The 24549-nt window shown below is 44.0% G+C and overlaps 1 protein-coding gene across 5 annotated transcripts in view; it reads left to right on the top strand.

Annotated features, from left to right (window-relative positions):
- Positions 1–10700, top strand: part of NFATC2 (nuclear factor of activated T cells 2) — a 102173-nt gene extending 91473 nt beyond the window's left edge. For 4 of the 5 annotated variants that reach the window (XM_056354331.1, XM_056354327.1, XM_056354330.1 and 1 more), the window contains exon 10: positions 4939–10700. In XM_056354331.1, coding sequence (XP_056210306.1) covers positions 4939–4994 — 56 coding nt within the window. In that variant the 3' untranslated portion in view covers positions 4995–10700. Of the gene's footprint in view, positions 1–452; positions 541–4938 lie in introns of all 5 variants that reach the window. The other variant, XM_056354329.1, reaches the window with a different exon arrangement.
- Positions 10701–24549: the final 13849 nt, after the last annotated feature.

Genomic DNA, 24549 nt, shown 5'->3' with positions numbered 1-24549 from the left:
TTTAAAAGGGACTGACTTTTAGTCTGGCATAAATGTGTCATGTTTTATTTGGGCCACTAAGATGATAATATAACTGCATTTTGCAAAAGGCAGTGACTAGTCTTTGACCTGACTTACAAGATGCATGGACCTCCTGTGACTCTGAAGTCTCAGATCAAATTATCAGCATTTCGCATGTTTTGTGATCAATTTAGGAGTGTTATTTTTTGTGTACTTATTTTTAGATAACATCAGTTGAGGAAAGAGGGGGAAAAGTAAATCTAGTGCTGGATCTGAGCAAACAGAAAGGTCAGCGGTTAAGTTCTGCCTTATGTATTGTATATGCTGAAATGTCCTTTTAATAAATTAAATCAGAAAATGAAAGAGTAGCTGAAAACTGTAACATTTGGCCTTGCAATATAGGTCAAAGGTTACCTTTTTTTCTCAAAAATGGTTTTGCAAATCTTTTTCAGAGCTGATAGATACACACCTTAGCTGGATACAAAACATTATATGAAAAAGAATGACTGTGATCTTTGATCCAAGCAATCAAAAAGAAAGGTAATTGGTATTTTTCTGCCTTTTCTCCAGCTGTGTGTTTCTCTTAACCTTTATTTATTTTTTTTTTCAATTAAAAAGTCATGCCCCTTTTTATTTGGCTTAAAGGGTTTAAAATCTTATTTGATTTAATTTTTTCATTCTTTTTCTTCCCCATTTGTGTACCACAGAGCTGTCCTGAAGTAGCTGGGGGCTGGTGGGCAGGGAAGGAGAGATGGGGTTGTGCATGCTGGGCTAAAGCATCCTGACGTTCCCAGGCAGCAGCTAGAACCACGTTGAGACCATGGTTTGCCTGGTCACGTTTTGAGGGCACGCTAAAAATTCAGGGTTCAACTTTCCTCCCCAGTCCCTGTTGTGCCATTAGTTCCTCCCTGCATGTCTCGTGTTTGCTCTGCATGTAAAAACATTTCTTGGCTGCATCAGCAGAGCAAACATGGAATATTGCAGGATCCCTGCCCGGTGCAGGGAGGAGCCCGCTGGAGCTGAGCTTTGCCTCCTCTGACAAGACCCCTCAGCCTTGCAGGATCCCCAAAGGGCACAAGACCCCAGTCACTGCCACGGGTATAGTGCTGTGACAACATTGACTTCACTGGTGTTATTCCAGATACATATGTGGAATAACACTAGTAAAGTTGTTACTCCAGTGCATGTGTGTGTATGTGTGTGCACGCATGCATATGAGTGTGTGTGCACGTATATAATCAATAACAAAGAGCCTGACTCATTGCCAGCTAAAATTGGAGACTGTTTTCTGTCTCTGGACTACTAGTTGGAGCTCGGTATTTAATACAACCCACTATCATCCCACAAGTGAATATACTCCAGATTTCTATCTGAGAGGATGTGAATTAGAGTCTTAAATGTCTTTGAGGACTGGAGCCTGAGAGACTGACTCTAACCCATCAAAGCCGAGTGATTAGAGGAACACAGAGATTCTCCCATGATTTCAACCAGCCTCTTGCATTCAGCTAACTTGGGAATCCCCAAGCACTGGGGCAGTTGTAATACTATGACAGCAGTATCTAACAGAGATACGCTGAAGGGATTCAGGCCTAACTAGGCATTTCCTTGGTCCGGATAGCTGACGTCAGCTGTAATTTCAATATCCTTTTCTATGATTTAATCTTTCATTATCTTTGTGTATGGCCTTATGGCCCCATTTAATCATTTTGCTCTCATTAAATGGATCAATAGCAGTGTGCTCTAGAGCTGCTGCATGCTAGGCACCTTAAATAACAATGTTTTATTTATTAATCACATCATCTCCATTTCCTCTGGGCTAGAAATGAGCAAATAATGAGAACTGATGCTTGAGATACATTTTAACCATGCTACCAAAAAAAGACAGGTGGGAGTTCAGAACAACAAGTTCAGCGCATGATCTCGGCTTCTTCTAAAGTTTAGGTATCTCTCAGTTTGCTGATTTTGTTCAACCTACTATTGAAACCCAGATCACTGAGATTACACCCGGATCTGGATCTATGTGCTCCCAAATCTGGAGCAGATCACGAAAGGTGTGTGATTTCACTAGACTTAGTCCGGAGGTGACTCTGACCTGAGAGAGAGATGCTTGCCTTGGAATCTATTCCTGTTACATTTACATATTCATTAGATTTAGGGGCTCTGGTTGTAGATGAGGGCTTTTTGTGCTGGGACAATCATTGACTTACACATCTTGCCCTTAGAGCTGCCAGACTAATGTTGCCCAGCTTAAACTGCACCTAACTTCCCTCACCATTTGAATTTAGGTGAAATTCAGGGTGGCTACAGGCCAACTGATGAGAGGGAGCTCTCTTGTCATCCAGAGGTTTACAACAAAAACCCCATTTGCCACCCATAAGAGCTGGCACAGAGAAAGCCCAGCTCTCTGAGCACAGTCCTGCAGCCCGTCTATAGGGTTAATGTTTCATACTGTTCCCCCCGCAACTTTTAAGGCTTGGCAGGTTGTAATGCCCCTGTAACTTCAGCCCACAAACCCTACTGCTGACCTCCCATGCAACACATAAGGAGGGAAAGTGAAGTTTGCGGCTGAGTAAGCTTTTTACCACGCCGTCCAAGCTGCCTGGGGCTGGCGAGCAGAGGGCCTGCGCTGGCTCCTGCTCTGCTGGTGCTGTGCAACAGGTTCCACTTTGCTTAAAGCTCAGGCAGGGAAACAGAACCAGAACTGGACCCCTCAAAAGACTGTCGGTTTAGTAAACTCCATTTAATTATCTTCTCATTTTTCACTTTATATTTAACCCTTCCTAAATGAAGGTGACGGTTGGCTCGGATATTTCCACGAGTGGTGGCTGTATTAAATGAAAGGAAACTCGTGCACAGTATTTTTTGGTACACTGGCTGCTAAAACAAACGTGTTGATAAATAAAGCGGCCCTCAGTCTCAGCCCACTTGTTTTTAGAAAGGAAATGACCCTGTAAGAGTGGGTGCCCACTTCTTTTACCTCACTGCTATTTTTAGCTGAGGCTGTGAAAAATTTCCATTGAAGACCTGCTCCTCTCATTTCCTGGGTAGAGCAAACAGGAAGCTCTTAGCTGAGCTGAAGGAGGTTTTTTTTTGCCTGAAAGTGGACCAACCTCACCTCCCACTGGTTGTTTGCTTACACTGCAGAGCAGCAACACATTAAAAACGCCACATGTGCTTTATTTGCAAGAACTAGCCCAAAAGGCTGGTAGAAGCCAGCTGGTGATGGTGGCAAGTAGAAAGTTGGGCAGCAGGAGAGGACAGGAGTTCTGCTGTCAGTGGTGCTTTTTTGCCTCTGTCCTCTCCAAGAGGCACCAGTCTGGTTGAAATCAGGCATTCCCTGCCTGGAATTAGAAAGAGTTAAACTCTGGGCTGTTAGTGGTGGGATTTTTGAGCACGGAGGGATGGAAACTGTCCCTTCAGGAGATTTCACTGTACGCGGACATGCAGAGGGCTGCCTCCCTGCTCCTCCCGTCAAGCACCTGTGCCACGCTCTGTGTGAATACTAAGTTCTTGAGAAGTATATCCCACCACAACAGACATCCGTACAGTAATAAGGTGGAGCTTTGCACAGAACATAGATTTTACTTTCTCAAAGATAAATTCCATTGCACATAGAGTGGAGGGAGATTTCAAACTACTAGTTGTAACTATTGAACACTAATACATGTGTTCCCCTTCCCAGAAGCAATAAGAGATTGGGCATCAGCTTTTTTAATTGTGGGAAGTGGTGAAACACCATGCTAATTATTTTTTTTTTCATATTTATCATATTTCGTGTTAGAAATGGGCCTAAATATGGAGAAGTCTTACAGCTGCATGCTTGAGGATTAATCAGTCTTGGATGAGGGTCATCTTCGGTTTCAGTTAGTCCTTGTCTTAGCCCTTAAATGTCAACAGGGAGAAATCATTTAGATCTGGGGTCTGAAACCTTAGAAAATTTGGTCTTCTGGTTTTAAGGCAAATTTGTAAAGTAGACAGACTGTTTCAAAACTGTGGACCCCCTTGGTGAATATAGTGCCAAGGACCTGCATGTGAAATGGAGCCCCAAAACAGGCAGTTTTGGAGTTCTGCACCAAAACGCTCATGTTTTAGGTCTCTCCTAATGAAAGTGCAGCCTTTACAGAATTGTTGTTCCAGGAGACAGCAAGGGGTGCTTTAGGCAAATAACTGTGAAAGGCAGACAGGAGAGAATGGCTGTTGTATGTAACATGTAATATTGTTTTGGTTTTTTGAACAGAGATCAAAATTCTTCAGTGTCGTCTCTTGAGCTTTATTAACAGGCCTGTCCCAGCCTCTCAGGGTATCATAGCGGTGCATGGAAGTTGGCTTATGCTACGATCTACAAACAAACTAGGATAAAAATTAGAGCAAATAGAGTCTACAGCAAGATTTAAAAAACAAAACAAAACAAAAAAACCCCAACACAGCAACAAACCAAACACAAAACAGTCAACACTTTTTCACCTGAATTACAATCTCTGTGTTTTCAGCACTGTCCACTGTATTTTCTCCAAACCTGACCTTTTTCTTTTCAAAATACTCTTATTTCAGCCTAATGAAAATGTTAAAATGCTTAGATATGTACAGATTTTTCTTTTTTACCTCGGGTGAAGGAAATGTCTGTGAAAGAGGGAAGGTGTTGTGTATGTAAAGGATGTGGCATGTACTGGACACATGGTACACTCTCAGTTGTGTTTTTACGGTACTTAAAGCACGCTGAACACAGTGTAAACCACCTCTCTCCGCTTCTTCCCCCTTGCCTTCAAAAAACGTGTAATCTGGGTCAATAGGACTTAAAGTCTTAGGTTTTAATAATATTGTGTTACCAATACAGAGGGGATTTTTTTCAGCTTAACAGCAAACTGCTCAAGGATTGCTTTTACTTCTTGTGATTTTGAAAGTGCTCTAACATTTCTTCCTCTTTCTTTTATTTCACAGTTAATGAAATTATCAGGAAGGAATTTTCTGGACTCCCTGCCAGAAATCAGACATAGAAGAGATTTGTGAGACAACTTTTACTGAATCCTTCCATAACTGACCTCTTAGATCCTTCCAATGCCCCTGCAACCTCCTGCTTCCTTAACTGTTCATCTCAAGGCACCAATTCAATGCAAGGAACAATGTATTGGCATCAAGCTGACAGCCTTGACTAAGCAACTTGCCACCTCTCTCTGTAAACATCAAGAAGGACACCCTTCCTTTCGTCCAAAGATCGTATTGTTCTCATGTAACAGAGCATCTGTCTGAGGAAACTCTTCAAGCCTGCTGCAAAATATCTATCTATGTATCGATCTATCTTAGTAATAAGGGAGAAGTGATAGGTCACTCCTGAACACTGCACAAAGCAAAGGAGGTTATATATTAGTGCTTATTTGGGTGGGGTGGGAAACGGGGGAAGAAAGAGTAATATATTCCATAAAAGAAAAATGACATTTTGTGGTTCACTAACAATGACTTGCCCTCAGGTCTCTTAAGCCCTTCTGAGAAATTTTGAAGTTGTAGGAAACTGAGGCAACCCAAGCTTGCTTGGCCTTTAACCGACCTGGGATCAAAAGCCACTTTTTTCTGACTGAGCACTGTGATCAGTATTTCAAACAGTAGATGTCAGCTGAATTCAGGAGCTTTCTTCATTTTTCTTGTCCAAGTGGGTAGGAATTGAAGGAGAGGGATGCTCACAGATAACCAGTGAAAAGAGAAATTCAGCAGTTGTAACGCCTGTCCCAGGGTAAAATAAACCCAGATAAAACAGAAATTAATATATAGGAGTCACAGTAAATCCAAAGATTTTATGATTGATCCTTGTTAATATTTAGGCAGTGTATGAACACATCTTAGTTATTTTCTCTCTAAGAAATTGTTGCTGTTTCTTGTCGTATAGAACCTGCTGTTGGCTCATAACTTGACTCATTTAGCAGCTGTAATATTTAACCACACAAGCTGCAGAAGAAAATAATTGCATCTTACAGAAGCCATATGTTCCAGAAAAAGTATACGCTTATTTATATTCACCTTGTCTCTTTAGCTTTGCAAAGCTACGAGCAATTTCTGGAAAGGTTAAATTTCCATGTGAGTTAGTATGTTTGTATGTTTTGCTTCATGTGTTAGAATATACTGTACTGACACATGCTTATCATGATAAAAGATAACCGCTGCCATCTGCAGTTGTACGGCTAGCAAGTTTATAACATTTTGGTGTGTCATTGCTCCCACAGTGTGATAAAAAGGCATCGTGAATGGATAATCAATGTACAGGAAAGGATATCCATAACATGGTAGTAAATACATAGTAATATTTCCTAATTTTGTAAATGAGGAACGCTGATACTTTTAAGAGTGCAGAGCCTGAGCTCTGTTCTAGAAAAAAAAAGTGAAACTATGCTGTTTTCAGTTGTTTCACAGTAAACTTTGCTGAATACCTACGTGTCCACATGCTTACAGCAGGAATTAGGTTATATGAATACAGCAGACCAGCAGAGCGGCTGCATAACTGGTTCCCCAATATTGCAAGAAAGATCTTGCACAAACCCTGCAGAGTATGTGCTCGTTTCAACAGAAAACATTTCAGGAGCATTGAGAAAAATACATTTTCTGCCGCTAAAAGTTGGTGCTTAAGTTCTGCAAGGTCATCTGTCAGTTTTAGAGTGGGAGACAGAAGCATTAGACTCCCCAGAACACCTGACCTGACCGCCTGTTACCAGCAGAGGTGAAAATGGCCAGGTTTATTGCTGACTTTTACGGAAACAAAACTGAAGCTCAGACTAGCTGAAATGACTTCTGCACAGGGGAATTATTGATTGTTAAACAGCACTCATACAGTACTTTGACTGGCTCACATGCCTCAAATAAGCTATTTTGGACTGTTTTAAAACTGCCACTTCACCAGAATCTGACATATACTATGGATTTTTAATGCAGTCTGGTGTTTTGCATCACTTTGAGCAATTCCTCAGGCCAAAAGTTGCCTGTCAGAAGTTCTTTGCTGCATCTGAGTAAAAGAACAGACCGAATGTGTCTGCCGGTTTCACAGAATTCATGCTTGGAAGTATCAAAAATGAACATCTAGTTTTCTCTGAATGAAACCTGTGACATATAGGAGAAGTTTAAAAAAACCCCATTCACATAAAACCCCAAATAACTGACAAGCTTTTCTCTTACTGGATTTTAAATAGATTATCAAAGAAGAACATGAACGTCTTTTCAAATCTGTAGATGCACTGATGTAATCTAAAAATATTGCTGCTTATTTAGTGATTGTCGATAGCAACTGCTTGTCAATAGTCCTCTGTATACAGATAAGTGGCTGATCTTGAAGTCAGATAACCACACACCAAATCCACTCACAGTCCTCCTGCAATGTGCAATTGCAATATGCATGTTCGTGATGTGGACTCATGTTTATTTTTAATTTTTGCCACTATCCCCCACTGATCATTTAAGCATCTTTCTCCCCTTTTTACTATAAGGCATAATAAATGTGCATAGCAGACAAGAAAAATGTGGACTTATAGCAAAGGCTTTTCAGCATTCAAAGGGACCCAGGCAGGGAAGCTCCTGAGCCCCTGGAACACTCCAGCAAAGCTACTTTGCAGGATGCACCCATGAAACATGCGCTCTTTAACCAAAAGACAAAATTTCCACTGCTCTTTTGTGTCCCTTTGGGCACTTTGCTGTAGAGAGGGGGAGAGGGTTATTTTATTTTTTTTAAAATGTGCTACAAGTGCTTTACTTGTGCTTGCATTAGCTGTATTTCTTCCTCATTTTTAATGCATAGGTATTAATCTGTATGTGTGTTTGTGTAGGTGCATATACATGCATATTTTTATAATATAACCATATATACCTATATGGCTATATTATATAAATATGATGATATACGAACACACACAACCCCATTACAAACTTGAGTCACGATCCTATAACTGGCTCCAGTCAGCCAGCTGTCTGCAGGCACATGAAGCCAGCTACTGGATCGAGGGGGTCATAAGATGTATATAATATAGACTACATTTTAGTGGTTTTATTTACAGCTACATGAGGTCAGGCTGTGCTACTCTATTTGCTTTTACATGCAACTGTTAGTCAAATAATACAGCTTTAACCAACTTTATATTTATTTCTGGAGAAAAGGAGTATCCTCAGACATAGCGTTATGCATTGCTGTCTCTTTTTAAAAAGAAAACCAGTATGTTAAAATTATATAGCTAGGCTGAAGAACTTCAAAATATACAGTACTAAATTATTTCCTGTTCTTGCTGAGCAGTGTTTTTCCAGTATTAATATTTTGTTACTTAGTACAACTTATTTGCGCTCTTTCTGTAGAAGCATTAGCTTAACCTTGGAAGAGTTAATACCATTTTGTGAGTAATTTGTTCTCACTTTATCTGGAAGATAGCCATATTTGCACATGAGGAAATACTGTCTTTCCTCAGTTATCTGAATGTTTCACCACAGTGCCTTCCTGCCATTGTACCAAAGGCCTCCAAATATATTGTCTAGAGGGTGAACAACTCTAATGCATTTTTCCATCAAAGTTATACCATGCAAAGTACATGGGGCTCGTTGGAACTCAAAAGTTCATCTCTTTCTTTTTTTGTGTGTGTGTGTGCATTTTTTTAACTTCCATTTTTCCGTCCAAGCTTTGGCTGCAAATACAGGATGAGCTTCTATAAACTTCTGCATCAAATATATGAATACGTAGAATAAAATCATCATTCATGATATGTAAACAGTCTGAGAGTGGAATGGGAGTGGACAGATATCAGGATGACTTTTTTTTTGTCAGTTATGAGCGTTGGAAGTACAGTTTGGCAGGAGAGTAATTGCTCATGAAGATACTTGCAATGAAGTATGAAGTCCCGTTTTTGTTTTTCTCCATGAGAATGAGCAAAATGTAAGATCTGAACAACAGTGATGGAACGAAGTGTCTAATGTATGTGTTTTTATTGGTAGAAAGAATGTAGAAGAGCCATGGTTTTTGCACTTGCTTTATTTGTATCCATGTAAATATGTATCACTTCCATTCTTCTTGTAGGAATACAGCATTTTCTGAATGTAGAATATTTCCAAAACCAGCACTATGTTATTCTCTATTGTATAAAATACTGCTGCTTAATAACGTATCTAAAACAGTTCTCAGATTAGCTAGCATGTTTTTAAAAGTATATTTTGTAATCCATATCTTTACAAAAAAGTGTCTATGCTTTTTGTCTGACCAAATATGCAACACCTTTTGGATTAAGGATAGTATTTATAAAGGATCAATTTTCATTTTCTAAGTGTATTAATTTTCTATGCAATTGTTGTTGAATTGTTATTGTTCTAAAAAGAAATATTTGATAAATTTTCCAAAGACTTCAAAGACAGCTTTAAATGCTTCAGAAATATGTTTCTAAATATTTCAATCTGACTTTTCCCACTGCATTTCTTTCCAAATTGCTACTTAATAAGGAACAGTTATCTGCCAGATGGGATTCAAGAAAATTACTCTCTTAATTTCAAATTGTAAGTTGATTCAGATCTTCATAAATTTTGCACCACTTAAAATCATCAGATGTTCCAGTTTATCTGCTATTCTAAGTGTTTGTTATTTATATTATGTATTCCTGTGCAATAGGAAGAGACACCAATGTTGGATTTAGACTGGGTGAATTCCAAATTCTCCAGAAATCAACTGTTTTCCTCATCGTTTACATTGCAGTGTTTTCTTACCTGTAAATGTAAGGCATCTATTTGCCATCACACCTGGAAAGTTATAATTCTTTATTCATCTCAGTTCAGAAGGAGTAATCCACTTCTTTGAATGTTTGACATAAGATTGACATCTGTCTTTAATGTCTGCTACTTTATAACTGCAGTGGGTGACAGCTGGTAGCTATTTGCTCAACTACCAGCCAGTATCTAATCTATTACAGTCTGTTAAAGATTTGTTTAGCCATTTTCATTGTTCCTGGGGTACAAAAAAATATATATAATATTGGTACCCAACTCACATTGCAATAAATTTCAAATGAAGGTGCTGGTACTGTGTAAGATCGTATAGGCTGCAGATGAGTGGTTATCTGGGAAAAGCTAGTAATTTGAGGTTTATTTCAATAACTCTCAGAAAATAGCAAAATCGGGTAGAAAGTTCTAGAATGACTGACTCACAAAAATGAGTAATGATTTATGTGTCTGTAATAGCCCAGAAATCCATGGATGTGGTGTTGGAATAATCAGTTATTCCAGGATTAAACTGTCTTTATTTTCCTGATGCTGATCAGTACCTTACTACACAAGTAGTGTGGTGAGACCTGGCAACAGAGAATCAAGCTACAGTTCTGTCTTAATAATGGTGGCCTAATCGGGACTTACATATTTGTGTGTACATGTGTGTATGATTATGTGTAATTATGAAGTGATCCCCTCCTCACAGAAGTCCAAGCCTCCTTGCTGAAGTTCTACCCTTTATGTTCAGGTAAAACCATATGTTAATAAATATGAGCGAGCAATTGTCGCTGAAATCATCCTGGCAGATGTCTTTTTAATCAAGCTGTTCATTCAGAAACCTAACTTTAAGAATCGGAAAAGGTTTTATACCATTCACATTCCTACAACAACAATGTTAACCTCCAATGTAATGATTTTTTGCTATCTGTAAAATATTTTTATATATTGCCTGTACTATGGTAGTTTAGCAATAAATGAAAGGATATCATCTGCTGCATGAGTGTTTGGTCTATTCTTAAATACCTTTATCACCTTTGATAAACTAATATAGTCATCTTGTCCTCATTCCTCATCGCCCTCCTAAATACTCACAAGAGGGGTGTGCATAAGGATTTCGGAGCATGGAGCACCACTTTGTTAATGAGATGCCCAGTACCCCCTTTGCATCGAGAGCCCATTCCATTTCTGTAGATGAGATAGACTGATACATGCAGTGACAGTTTTATGAACTTCTTCACTTTCTCTTACTATGTTCCCTCATCGAATTTTCTATTCCCGCCAGCACCACCCAAATAAAAAGCACTAAACCATCCGCATCAACAGGTACTCCAGAGTTTTGACCTGGCTTAATTAGTAGCATTAATTTCTATCTGTGCAAATGTCCTTCTGTATCAATATATGCTTTTTGGAGACTGGGTGTGGACTCCATTTAATTTTTGTTCATCTAAAGCTTAATTCTGCATTTCTCTACTGGAGACACAAACAGATACATTTTCATACTGCTGTGCTGGAAGAAAGCCCAGAGCCCATTATGTCTCAGTAAGAGTCGAGTTTATATAGCATACAATTAAAGACATTTACCTTAACAGAATCAATATTATCCTTTGCATTTAAAAACACACAATTAAAACCATACTTGATGCATGTTGGACACAGAGCAAGGGCTTTGCTTTGCTTTGCTTATTCACAAAAGCCTCAGAGCAAGCACCATGTGGAAGTTCTTAACTCCCAGTACACTGTACAAAGGCTGGGAAGCTCATAAACCAGACAGGCTTCGCCAACAAAGAAGCTGTTACTGGCTAGGAGAGAACATTTTATGATGAGCAAATATATGGCACACAGGAATTTAGCTTTATTCAGCAACAGGAAAATTTAAGTAACTTAACCTGGAAATTCCACAGCTAAGGGCTGAGAACTTGAGCACCTGACTTGATACTCTGGCTTTAATTTATGTCTTGGGTCCAAATGAAAAGACTACAACAGCACCCCAGTTCCCCAACCCAGGAAATTTCCTGGATTTTGTAGACTTAACTGACTACTTTATATCTCTTCAACACAGCTGGCTTTTTTTCCCAGTTTTACTTTTCATGGTAGCAGCAAGGAAGAAAAAATTCGTGTTTCTAATGAACATCTGGGTTTCGTGTGAGAACTCGCTTGCTCGCGTGCTCCATTGTGTAAATACGCGATTTACAAGTTTGGTTGGGGTTTTTTTTTTTATTATTTATTTAAGTACAAAAGTAATTTACTTAAATTAAGAAGCTGCATTTCAGCTTCATACCAGATTCTTGTCTGAATACATCATCACTGGCTTGCTCAGGTGGCCGTGCTCCACTGGGCTGCTGCGAAGGGAGCCTCGCAGGGACGATGAGCTCCCACCCAATGCTGTCCTCATCTTCCCGATCCCTGCTCACCTTGTGCTTTAGCCGGACCATCTTCTCCTGCAAACAGCTATCACCTGGGTGAACTCATGTTGTAGAGGGGCTTGAATTATTTTTATTTAGGGAAAAGAAGACCACAGCACAGGATTTGAGCTCCTCCTAAACCGAAGGGCAAGGCTGCTGGTGCAGCAAAATTGCCGAGGCTGTGAGGAACCAAAAGCCCAGGGAAGGGGGAGGCAGAAGAGGTGGGCAGGGGCTGCGCTGTCAACGAGTTGGCCATATCCAGGCTCTAGAGGTGGCTGCAGCACAAAGGCACCTCTTTATTCCGTGGACTGTAGGCCCAAAATTGTAGCTGAAATCAAGCGGGAGGGCACGGAGGCAGAGCTGAGCAGGGAAGGCAGGCATGTGAAACAAACGTTCTCTATCTGTTGCTCAGAAATAGAAAAATATAAATAGTAAAAGGATTTTTTTTTCTTTTTGAGCATGGCAGTCTATTAGCTAACTACTTGTGAGAGCTCAGCTCTGCTCGGGAATTTTTGATGAAACGGACTTTCAGGCCAGGGGTGGGGTATGGGGAGCAAGCCCCCAGCATTCACCACACCAGCCTTGTGTTCTTCAGCAAACAGCTAAACACGTACCAGCCCGTCCTCAGCCAGCTGCTGCATTTCGGCATGGCTGTGGGACGGTGTGCAAGTCAAGCAGCCATTTCTAGGTGATAGTAACTACTCCGAGGGCTAGGCTGTGCCCTGGGCTCCGGGTAGTAATTGCAGCTGAACTCTGCAGCCCCTGCATTTGACACTGACCCTGGCTCCCTGCCTCTGGTGAGGTGGTGAGACAGCCCGGTCAGTGCTGGCCCCACGCAGGGAGCCCCATCACCCCCCTGAGCCCTCTCCTCCGGCAGCACCACGAGGAAAGAGCAGAGAAAACATGACTCAAAGGTCCCCCGGGAGCAGCCCGGGTCATCCACCACCTTTTGCTGAGAGCAGCAACTGGGAACGCCTGGTCAGAAATACGGCTGGAGGTTTGGAGCGGGTTAGGACGTCACATTTCGGAACCTCTCTCCAGAAAGCCACAGTGACTGCCTGCACCCACGTGCCCTCCCGGCCCTTGGTGGGGGCCATCGGAGCAGCAGCAAGCGCGCAGCCGAGGGGAAAATATTACAGCCTCTGCCCCTGCAGAGCAGAGCAGAGATTCACGCTGTGATTTTGTGGCAGGCCTGTAATGATAGCTTAGGCGTAATCACAGGAGTAAAGTTTGATTCACATTTGTTTTGACAGATAATATCAATGACATTTTGCCAGCTCTGTGCTTCCCCCCCTTTAATTTACATTTTTTCTGCAATGATGTCAGAAATTGTCACAAACCCGTGTGCCTTAACTTTTTACACCAGGTGAACTCAAGGCATCGAAAGCCATCAAAGACTCAGAAGTATGTGTGACCCCCACCCAGCCTTACGAGAACAGACCTCCTTATGCCTTATTGCCTGATTCCTTGCCAAGTTTGCCCTGATTTGTACTACAGCTGAAGCCTCTAACACTGCCCTTTATATACCAAAATATGTATCTGCCTCTAGCTGAAAGAAAAATTACAAACTGGCTGGAGAAGGATGAGCAGTCAGTGGTGACGACCACACCTGTGCTGCGTGGCAAGTGAAGGGGCAGGACTGCAACTCCCAGCAAACTTTCCCCATCCTAAATTAAAATTAAAGGGTTCCCCACATAAGAAAAACACCTATGGGAAATGGGGCCTTGTTAGCATCATTTACTTACCGTGAGAGCTCTGAAATGTTACCGTTAATTCCCAGAGTTTTCCGGGCTTATTTATGAAGTGGCTTCGATGTATGAAGAGGCTTCAATATATAAAGTGGCTTCAATGCGCAGGCATCCCTAACGCCTCCAGCCAGCAGCACAGCGGTCTGCTCAGGTGTTGTACGGGGACCTCAGCCGACCACAGCTCTTGGGCCCCCCAGAGCATGACCGGCCGGCCGTCGTCTGCATCCTGCTAGGTAAGAGCACGTGAACACATCACTCATGGGAATGTATGTATTTTCTATGCCACTGGCTACGAATCAAAGTGAAGCTTCATTGACTGGCAGGTTATTTTTCCTTGGAGTGATGCTAAGGTCTCAGCTTTGACCCGCTCCGTCTGGATACTCCTGATATGTCAAATACTCGGTGAGGCTAGATCACTGGTGAGATGGATAGTCCTGAAGGTTTGAGGTGGCTTGAGTAAATTTTTCATGGACTCTTTATACAACCTTATTGAAGATGAGCAGTATCATGAAAGCCTTCTCAGCTGCCTGATTATATCAGCACGAGCAAGCCACTGAAACCTAAGCCCAACAGATGTTTAACTTCAAAGCTTTTTCATGTTAGCCTTCACTAAAGGAAAAGGTGGGGAGAAACCTTTCTTTTCTGAGTTGAAGTCTCCAGTGACTAGCTCAGCCTACCGTTAGCTTAGGGGTGCCTTTCTTCCCTTACACTTTTTCTTTTTCCCAGTTCTAAACTCAAACAGTTCTGTAAATCAGGATTTGTGCTAGTTATCTATACAGGGCTCTTGCAAGAAACCATATTGGCTTCATTTACCTTTAAAAAGGCCATTAACATAAGCAATAAGTAGAAAGAATAAATGTAATTGAACCATGCCCACACATCTTAACATTTTCTAGGCTTTTACAGGGAATCGGGGTATGTAATACTTTGCCTCACAGCGGCACTGCTCCCTCTAAGCTGCAGGCTGGGGACAAAGCAAAGTTTATGTAAAATTTGCTCTTTAGGCTGCATGGAGGGTTGGTGGTTTGGTTTCCGCTCCCTCCCCCCCCCCCCCCCCCCCCCCCCCCCCCCGCCCTTAGCCAGAAAAAAAGTATGGGGAAATTCAGCAAAGGGTTTGTTGCAGCACAGGATATCACTGCCATCTGCAGGGAGGGCTGGCTCACCGCTGCTGCACCGCTCCGGCGGCGGGAGCCACCCGCAGGGACCCTCAGAGCGCAGGCACAGCTGCAGCACCGCAGGCAGCATGAAACCCTGGCCATGGAAAACACTTCCCAGGTGGGTTCAGCAGTTAGGGGAGAGGGAGGCACCACCACATGCTGCACCCTTGCACATCACAGCCTTGCACACCAGAGCCCGGCACACTCGCCCTTGTACACCACAGCCTTGCACATCGCAGCCTTGCACACTGCACCCGTGTACACCACAGCCTTGCACACCACAGCCTTGCACACTGCACCCGTGTACACCACAGCCTTGCACATCGCAGCCTTGCACACTCACCCTTGTACACCACAGCCTTGCACATCACACCTGTGCACGCCACATCCTTGCCCACTGCAGCCTTGGCCTGTGACCGGGCTGCGTTTGCTGGCCAAGGAGTTTGCAGCTTCCCCTGGACCTCCCTACTCCAACACCAAAAGGCAGCAAGAAGCGCCGCCAGGTGAAGCACTGACCCCCCAACAGACAGACACACACACACTCGCACTTTTCCAAGCATGGGGCCATTTGCCAGCCTTTCAGAGAGAGACACAGGCAGGCAGACACCCCCACCCTCCCCTCCAGGGATTCCCAGACATCTCTCCCCAGCTCTGGCAAGGCTACGCCAAGACTAGGAAGCATTTCATGATTGTGAAAACTGTTTTGCCTGGAAAACCCTTGTTTTCCAAGTCTTCCATGCAGCTTGGTTCACCTTGTGCTGCCCAGTTCCCTCGTAAGAAAGCAGGGAGTTCTGCTGGGCTGATCTCTGCCACCGTTTCATGCACCGGACAGTGGATGGTGACCGTAGATGACACCTTTTCTATTAATCACAGCAGCCCTGGATTAAAACAGTATTTGCACAGCTGTTGCATTAGCTACATGACTTCCCAGCCATTTTCTTCATTCCCCAGCACTGCACACTCCTGGTTTTGACTCCAAGAGCCAATTGCCCCATTTCACAGCTGGGAAAACCACATCAAACCTACCTGGCAAACAGCAGGAGCCGGCCCGGGACCAGCCACCACCCCCAGAGCCGGTACGGAGACCACAGCAAGGATGGAGTGTTGGCCCCTGTATGGTTTGATTCCTACCCTCTAGAATATGACAAAATCTCTGGTTCACATGACAGGGAGTGGGTCTGGCAACAATTAACCATTGTTTTAATTATCCCTTCATTCTTTAGAAACAGGTTAAACTAAACATGTAATTTTTACAACTGAGGAGCTGCATCTAAAGAAGGTCCATTTTGTGCTAGTTGCAGGCCAGGACTAATCCATTTTCCTAAAGTTGTGTCAGACAAACCCAGATCTTGCTGGCCAAAGTGAAGCCCTCTGAAATAAGTTTAATGACAAAGGCTTAGCTGTTTTACCCATAGTGAGATCTCCATCAGGAGAACTTAAGAAAATAAGAGTGATCTGGTGGATGAACAGCAAGTCTGAGGACAAGGGTGTTTTGGATTGCTTTTTAGGTTTTTTTTTCCCAGAAATTATGCCTGGTAAGCATCATGACTCAGTAGGAAAAAAATGTATCAACAGAAATAACAATGAGGCTTCTCCCTCCTCCAAACCTGGATGACACATTTTGGTTCAAATATGTGATTCATAGGGTTGAGCTTGAATGTGACTTTCCAGAGGCTGACTCTCCAAGGCATGGCATCCAGAAACTGGCTGCTCAAAACCTTTGAACCTACCTCTAACACAGATGCAGACCTACCTGGGGACTTGGAGCCCATCGTGTGTTTGATGAGATCTCTTCTACGCCCGTGGGGGTTTTCTTAGTTTCTGAAACAAACATTTAAAATTAGCCAGGGCTTCTTAGAAAAGATGTTAGAGACCTCTGAGACCCACACGCCTCTAGCCTGCAACGAGCAGCACCTGATGGTGGCTCACTGGCTCGTCTCTGAGGAGCAGAACCACCTGAGGGTGATGAAGAGGCCAGTTCACTTCTGCATGAGTCATCTGCTGGGTGTTTTACAAGCAAGCAAAGCTGGAGGCTGACCCGTGGAGCTGAAAGTTAGACTTATGTATTCAGCCTGGCCATCGCTTTACCCAGAGCTTTTTTCAGTGGCAACGGAATCCAAGAGCAACAGAAATAGAAGAACACTGAAACAGTATTTCTAGACATAGCAATGAGAGAATGGCTGCAGGTTAAGATGTCTCTTTTGAAGACAGTCACGTGCTTGTGACTATTTAGCAGGACAGTCCATCTGGTTATGTTTTTGAAGACATGGTGCTTTTCTAGCCAAAAAACTCCTACACATATCAGTGTATCCAGTTTTCCACATGGAAACCTAAGCCAGAAGACCCCCTGTGCTCACTGTCAATCACAGAGAAATCAAAACGCTCCAAAATTTAAACATTTTAAAATTACAAAATTCCTTGGTTTTATCCAGTGCTTTTTCACCCACACAGCACAATTTTCACAAGGAAATATTATAACCTTGTTTGTACAGATGGTGAAACTGAGGCATGGCGAAGGGGCTCATCCAAAGTCCCAGCTCCAGTAACTGTGATGATAACTTGAGACAAAATCCAGTTATCAGAAGTCTGAGCCCAGATCAATGCCCATGTGCCCGCTCCCCCAAATTAATGAAGTCTGACGTAGCTGCCAGCATCTCTTACCGAGGAATAACCCCAGCGAAGACTGGGTGCTGCAGATGAGGGCTGGCTCACTGGAAGGTAAGCAACTGCCGCACTCCATCCCATGGAATCGTCTGGCATGGAAACCGCAGATCACAGGTTGTTACTGTTGGCACGGGCTATCTGGTACTCCAGAAGGAGAAACACCACCCTGTTATTCTGCTGTCCTTTGTTTCTGATTTATGGATCCCTCTGAAGCACAAGTTAAAGGTATTCACTTCATTTATGGTATGTGGTAGAAAGCGGGTTTTCAAGAATGGCCAAAATACCTTCTACATTTGCTGCAAAGACAGCAAATTCCACGTTTATTTCCTCTTCAATGAGTACAAGATTTGCATACTAATAAAGAAGTCTCTGAGTAGCTGTTATGAGTAGAAATTCAAGGTATATTTTCTTCCCTGTAACAACATGGTTTTGTTAATCACTGTTCAAACCCAGATCTTGCTATTTTAGAAGCTGGGATTACACTCCGTGTGTACTGACATTATACCTGGTCATTGAGCCGCTTCCCTCGCTTCTCCCCACTGGCTTAGGGATTACTTATTTCTTCTAAATTCTCTTCTGCAGGATGACAGCTAGCTGAATGGAAGCCTCCACTCAGTATGGGAGACGCTTTTGCAAGTCTCTGATTTGGGTTCCATAAAATAAGCCAAATTTTGAAGGGAGCAGTGGGTACCCCATCACACTAGCATGTTGGAAAACATACGGCAATAGGTAATATATTTTAGGGAGTAAGTCTGTATTCATGAGCTGATATGAGTGGACTTGCTAATTCTGATCCCGTTCGTATTCTTTAGCTCACATTAGAATTTACCTGTCTTAATAATGCTCCATAACTTGGCATTTTGCACTTCTCCCTCTGCAGTACTGCAGCTGACCAAGGTGCGGAACCTCTAGATCTGGATGCTGGAGTTAAAATTCATATGAATTACAGGTGCTTGTTTATTATTTTAGTTGGATTCTGCCTCTTGACATGGTTAATGCCATCTTTCAGTTGCTACTTGCCTTTACACTTGTTCTGAGAACGCAGGGGTTGTTTCAGTTGCAAAAATTTTATCCATCCTGTTGCCATGAACTCACCCAAACGGTTTCCATCTGATTTAATATTATTTCAGGCTTAATCATAGTAAGATTTTTCTCTCAAGCTATATTGCGGGCATTAGTCCAGTCCTTAATGAAGAAACATCAATGTCACAGATGCATCAATAGTCCCAGCTGGCAGCAATTGCAGGACCCTTGGAGCAGGGAGGACGTCACCCAAAAGCGAGGAGTCTCAGCATGGTGAGGCTGCATGAGCCTCTCACTTTGCTGCAGACCCAGCCTAAAACCTATCAGCACTGTAGGCAAATTGAATTTTGTCTGTTTAGGATAAGGGGTTGGGTCCAGCTGTGTTTCCACTGCAGGAAGGAGAAGAGGAGGCTGGGTGTGAGATGACACAACAGGGAGACCACCAGCAGAGCTGGCTGTGCCACCAGGGCTCTGACACAGGTGCTGGGGCATCAGGCAACCTGCCTCACTTGGCTTTGCCCATGCCTAGTCCTGCCCCAAACCATCCACAAGAGATTCACCGGCACATGCCAGACAAGCTTCTCGCTCTGGCTGTCAAGCTGGGACCCATCACCTGTGCTGTGCTTACCTGGAGCGTTGTTTAAAGCCTAGTTCATTAACCTGTCCCATTTTTCCTCTTCATCTTTATGCAATTTTAAATATCCCTCTTTAGAGCACTGAGTCTCTGAGGCATACAAACCTCAGCTGAGTAGTCAATATAATTTCCTCAGTCATGGTGTTGCACACCAGCAGGCACAGAACCAGCCCGCTGATAGCATCGGGCCAGTATTTTCCCAAACTTTTTTTTTTTTCCTTAGCTGTTAGAAAAGAAAAAGGGGGAAGAGGGAAAAGAGTTCATCCCACGAATCATATTTCTTCGTTGCTGAGAGACTTCAAATCTCCCTAATGAATAAACAGAGTGCACTTAATTTTGTTTATGAAAACAGACTTATTGTGATGGCAAAAAGCATGAGTCAGTGCCCCGAGTGAAGGGGAGTGCAGCAGCTGGAGACACTCACCGAAAAGCAACGCCTCAGAAACCAGAACAACTCTCATCTCGACCAGCGCCAAGAGATGCAATTTCTCCTTTAACAAAAAACACCAGGATACAGGGAATGGGAGAAGGCTTCCTCATGGAAGCAGTTGGCTGTTGGGCAAGTATTGCCATCGCTATGAAAAAGCTGAGAATTTGTGAATGAGCAGTGGGTGCCAGCTGGCACCGCACCCCCTGCACCCAGCCCAGCAGCACCCCAAGGATGCTCCTGATGAAGTTGGCCTGAGCCTGGCTTACGGGTTTGGGCTCCTGGGCAACAACTTCAGAGCTGCTGCTGGTCCCTCACTGAAGTACAGCAGAGAGACACGAAGGCAGGCATATATTTGAGCCCCTCAAGGAGGATGAGTTGCTGGCTCCAAGAAGATGTTCTCTGTCCATCTCTGCATCTCCTCTGCTGTTTGTTGGCTTTTATTTTGCTTGGACGAAATGAGCAAAGTGGGATCTGAAATTATCACTGTGGCTTCCCAGCATGGGGAAGGTCCTGAGGCCTCAAGTGCACCAGGAAGGCTGTTTCCTTAAAGAATTTTGCTGTATGTACTCACCATTAGACTTCCTTCCCATATGCATTCCCCATCCTCTGAAGGGGAGAGTCACGTACAGAATGCACACCACCAGTGCCTTGAAGGAGCCCCGAGGTACCAAACATGTTTTTTCTCCTTGCTGCAGTATTCAGTGGCATGTCACCCTGCCACCAGCACCCTCGCAGAGCAAGGCTGATTAGCTCTTCATCTAGTCCTCAGCACATTACTGGCACGTCATAAATAACGCCAGCCCTTCCCTCAGATCATGGGCCTTTTGTTTTCATTCCTCAGTTTCACTGATGTAAATCTGCCATGTCTGCACGAGGCTGTGCCATGGTGATGAATGATCCTGAATAAGGACCCACTCAGCCAATTTTCACTGTACAGAGTTTCATTGTGCGGAGGAGGGTTAACACACAGGGCTCTGTTCAAACAAAATGAGGTAAACAGAAGTTCAACGCTTTTCCTTCCTTCCTTAAAAAAAAAAAAAACCACCCCCGGAAAAAAAAAAAACCCCAAACCATTTTCTGAAGGCCAAGCATAAAGGAAGGAAAGAGATTTTAATTAAAACCCTAAAATTACTTATCCTACATTGGTGCCTAGGTCAGATCCACAGGTGAATATAGTGGATACAAGCACAAACCGTATCAAGAGGGTTTTAGGTGTCGCAGGGAAGGCAGCAAGAGATAGCACTACAGGCACCGCAGAAGCAGCTCAAGCTAGCTATCCAAGCCCCCAAAAAGTGTCCCCCAAAGGCTGAGACAGGTAAAGGTTTAACACTCTGTGCGTGCATAAGGCAGAGAAGAGCCCGTGGCTCCGCAGGCTGGTGTCAGCTCCCCGGGGGTGGGGAGCGCCCGTGGATTTCCGTGGCTAAAGGCTACACCTTGGCTGCAAACCCCACCAGCTACAGGCAGCGGGCAGGCAGCGAGGCCAGACCCCCGGGGTGTGACCGCCACGGGCCGAGGGGCCAAGTTCGTCCTCTGGAAGCGGCACCGCTAAAGGGAGCAGGGCTGTAGGGATGCAGCGCGGAGGCTGGGGGCTGCGGGGCTGTGGGCTGCGGGGCTGGGGGCTGCAGGGCTGGGGGCTGCGGGGCTGGGGGCTGCGGGGCTGGGGGCTGCAGGGCTGTGGGGCTGTGGGCTGCGGGGCTGAGGGCTGCGGGGCTGGGGGCTGCGGGGCTGGGGGCTGCAGGGCTGTGGGGCTGGGGGCTGCGGGGCTGGGCTGCAGGCTGAGGGACTGGCCTGGGGGCTGCGGAACTGGGGGCTGCAGAGCTGGGCTGCGGGCTGCAGGACTGGCCTGGGGTCTGCAGGACTGGGCGGGGGGCTGCAGGGCTTAGGGCTGCAGGCCGGGCTGGGCTGCGAGGCAGACGGGAGCAGCACCCAGCCCCGCCGTCCCCCCGCCGTGCCTCCCCCAGCACCCCCAGCCCCAGGCAGTGCCGGCCGGCAGGGCAGCACCGGGGGGCCAGCAGGGACGCACAGGCTGAGCCGGGGGGCTCAGGGGACCCTGACGTTGGTTTTGCACCAGCACGCAGGGGGGTGCAGGTACAGGGCCCTGATGGCCGCGGTGCTGGTCTTGTGTCACACCAGCTGCTTCTCCCTCTTTTCGGCCAGTGCAATGCATTTGCTCCCTTCCCCAGCCAACCGGTGCCCCCAGCCAACGCTCCCGGCATTAAGAGGAAACTGTAGTTTTAGAGGGTTATTAGTTCAGCACCTTTCAACAGTAACTGTATGTTCAACCTAAAAAATTTTGTTGGAAGCGTATTATGGATCAAGCCTTGAGTAAATTATGAAGCCTTGGGTAAATAAAGGACAGCAAGCGATGCTGGAGGTCCTGCTATAGACTGTGTGAGTTACAGATCAGTGCTTTCTGTTACTGTGATTCACAGGAAAATTGCCATAAAAAAGTGAAAACACCGTGATCCAAGACTTTTTCCTTTCTTTGGTACCAGATTTGTCCCCCAGAGCTTAAGAAGGTTGAATCCCAGATGGTTCCTTTTCCAGTTCCTTTGAATTTTCTGACTAAACAGTGACTTTTCATGTACCTTCAAGACAAACCCAATTCTTCATCTGCCACAACAGCGGCAAATGGAAGAGGATGTGACAACAGCCCAAACAAAATGCCAGTAGTTTCATACAAAGTCTGTGGAAAATCCTCCTCTAGTTCTCACGAAAGTCAAACTTCTGTGGTTCCCTGGCTCCAGGGCACAAAGCTGGAGGCACCCATCTCCCCGACAGCACCCTGGCACCACGAGGGCCTGGGCATGGTCTTTGCCAGCTTGTTGTGTGCTGTAACACCTGGCACAGAAAGGTCGTGGTCCTTCATAACAGTCATACACAAGATACAAAGAAATAATGGTGAATAATGATTTTCCCGTAAGATCCATTTGAAATAGTTTGTATCCAAAAGTACTTATAATTCAGGGGGGAAAAAAAAAATCTATTAAAAACTAGTTCTGTGGTACTAAACTTGGCTCAAACCAGCCCCTTAAAAAACAAACAAAAATCCCCTTAAGCACTGTAGATTAGTTGGCTTTTCACCAACCCGCTCTGATTGAAAATCAAATGCAGATGTGAACAGAAAAAAGCAGCAGTTTCAGCTCTTGCAGCAGCAGCTTGTTGTTGGCATGCTCCAGAAAAATATCATTGCAAACTGGTACCGTCTGGACCAAGCTGTAGCCTTCGTGGCAATTACGCGGCCAGAGTGTTCTTGCTGTCCCCGTTAAGATATAGAGTGCTTTCCGCAAAAAAGAGAAAGAGGGGATTAAGGCAAGCAATAAGAAAAAAGAACTCAGATGGGAAAGCTTAGGGGTATGTGTGCAACTCAGTCCTAGGAGTGAAAGCGTAAGTCAAGGAATTAATCCTCTGGCTTGTCCTTGAGAATGCCTGGATGGGAAGAGTCCTCCTGCATGGGGCAACCTGGGGCTCCATCACCCCAAATTGTAACCACCAGCCCAAGAACAGCAACAGGCTGGACAAGGGGAAGACAAGAACACTGAACAGTTTAAAACTCCTTTAAAAAAGAGATGAAGAAGAAAGAGTGTGATGATAAAAGATGTTTTGTGCTGTACTGGCAGAGGAGCAGAATTGATGATGTGATGAGTCAGTTCCCTTTCCAGCATTAACAATCCTCAACACGGATCTTCCAAAAGCAGCCTCTGTTCGGGGTCCCTGACTCTAACATCAGCAATGCTTTCCTTGGGACAAGCATCTGTCTTCTCTCAAACTTAACTCTTCTTTCGGGGGAGAAGTACCACAACACCATTACAAATTATCCCAGGGGTGGAAGGGCTGCTTGAGTAGCTGGCTGTCTTCAGGGCAAGAGAGAACATTCTGTATCAAAATACATTTCATGTGAATGATCTTATTTATTGTACAACGTTCAGCCTATTCTAGCTTGCCATACCTAGAAATACTAAGAGAATTAAATCTGAAAAATTGAAAATCATATCCATTTCCACATGCAAGACTGAACTTTGCAGGATTTTTTTTTTTTTTTTTTTTTTGACTTCATGCCACTGGATACACTCTTCTGCACTCCCAAACACTCACTCCCTTGTGCAGGATGCTTGCGGTGCCTATCACTCAAATGACACATTGTCTCTTGGCAAAAAGATGTGCAAAATGAGACTTGGCTCAGAGATCTGCTCACCAACAGCAGCAAAAATTCCTCTTGAAGTCTCCTGCAGAAGTAGAGCCAGAAGGTAATTCTTTCTTTCTTGATTAATTCTCTCTGGAGTGTGAGAACTTGGAATATCTCTGCAATACTATGTAGCAGTGTGTTTTTTTAAAAGAAAATAATTAAGCCTGTAATAATAGATAGCTCCAGAAGCATTAGTTTTATTCATTTTGTGCCATTTATCTTAAAAAAAAAATATCTGAGAACAAAAATACCATTAAAGTAGAGAGACTGGAAATAAGATCCTTGTATTAGAAAACCATTCACCAACATGGCCATGGATAAAATACCAGCTCTGCTTCATGACTCATCTCTGAATTTATAACTATTTAAATACCAAAGTACTTTGAATTTTACATGGTCGTGACAAAGAGCAACAGGCAATTGGATTCACATTCTCCGTGTATAATACTGCATCAAGGAAACCTCTTCACCTAGCCACCTGTTTTCTCTTCCCCCTTTTTCTTATTTCTGCATCATCCTAGATTCCTACCTCCTTTTTCTCCCAAGAGAGTATCAAACCTTGAAAAGTGCTCACAACATTGCAGAACCATCTTGAAAGAA

The sequence above is a fragment of the Falco biarmicus genome, chromosome 10 (assembly GCF_023638135.1).
Source record: "Falco biarmicus isolate bFalBia1 chromosome 10, bFalBia1.pri, whole genome shotgun sequence".
NCBI lineage: Eukaryota > Metazoa > Chordata > Aves > Falconiformes > Falconidae > Falco > Falco biarmicus.
The sequence above is the reverse complement of the archived record's forward strand: the minus strand, read 5'-3'. Positions and strand labels throughout refer to the sequence as shown.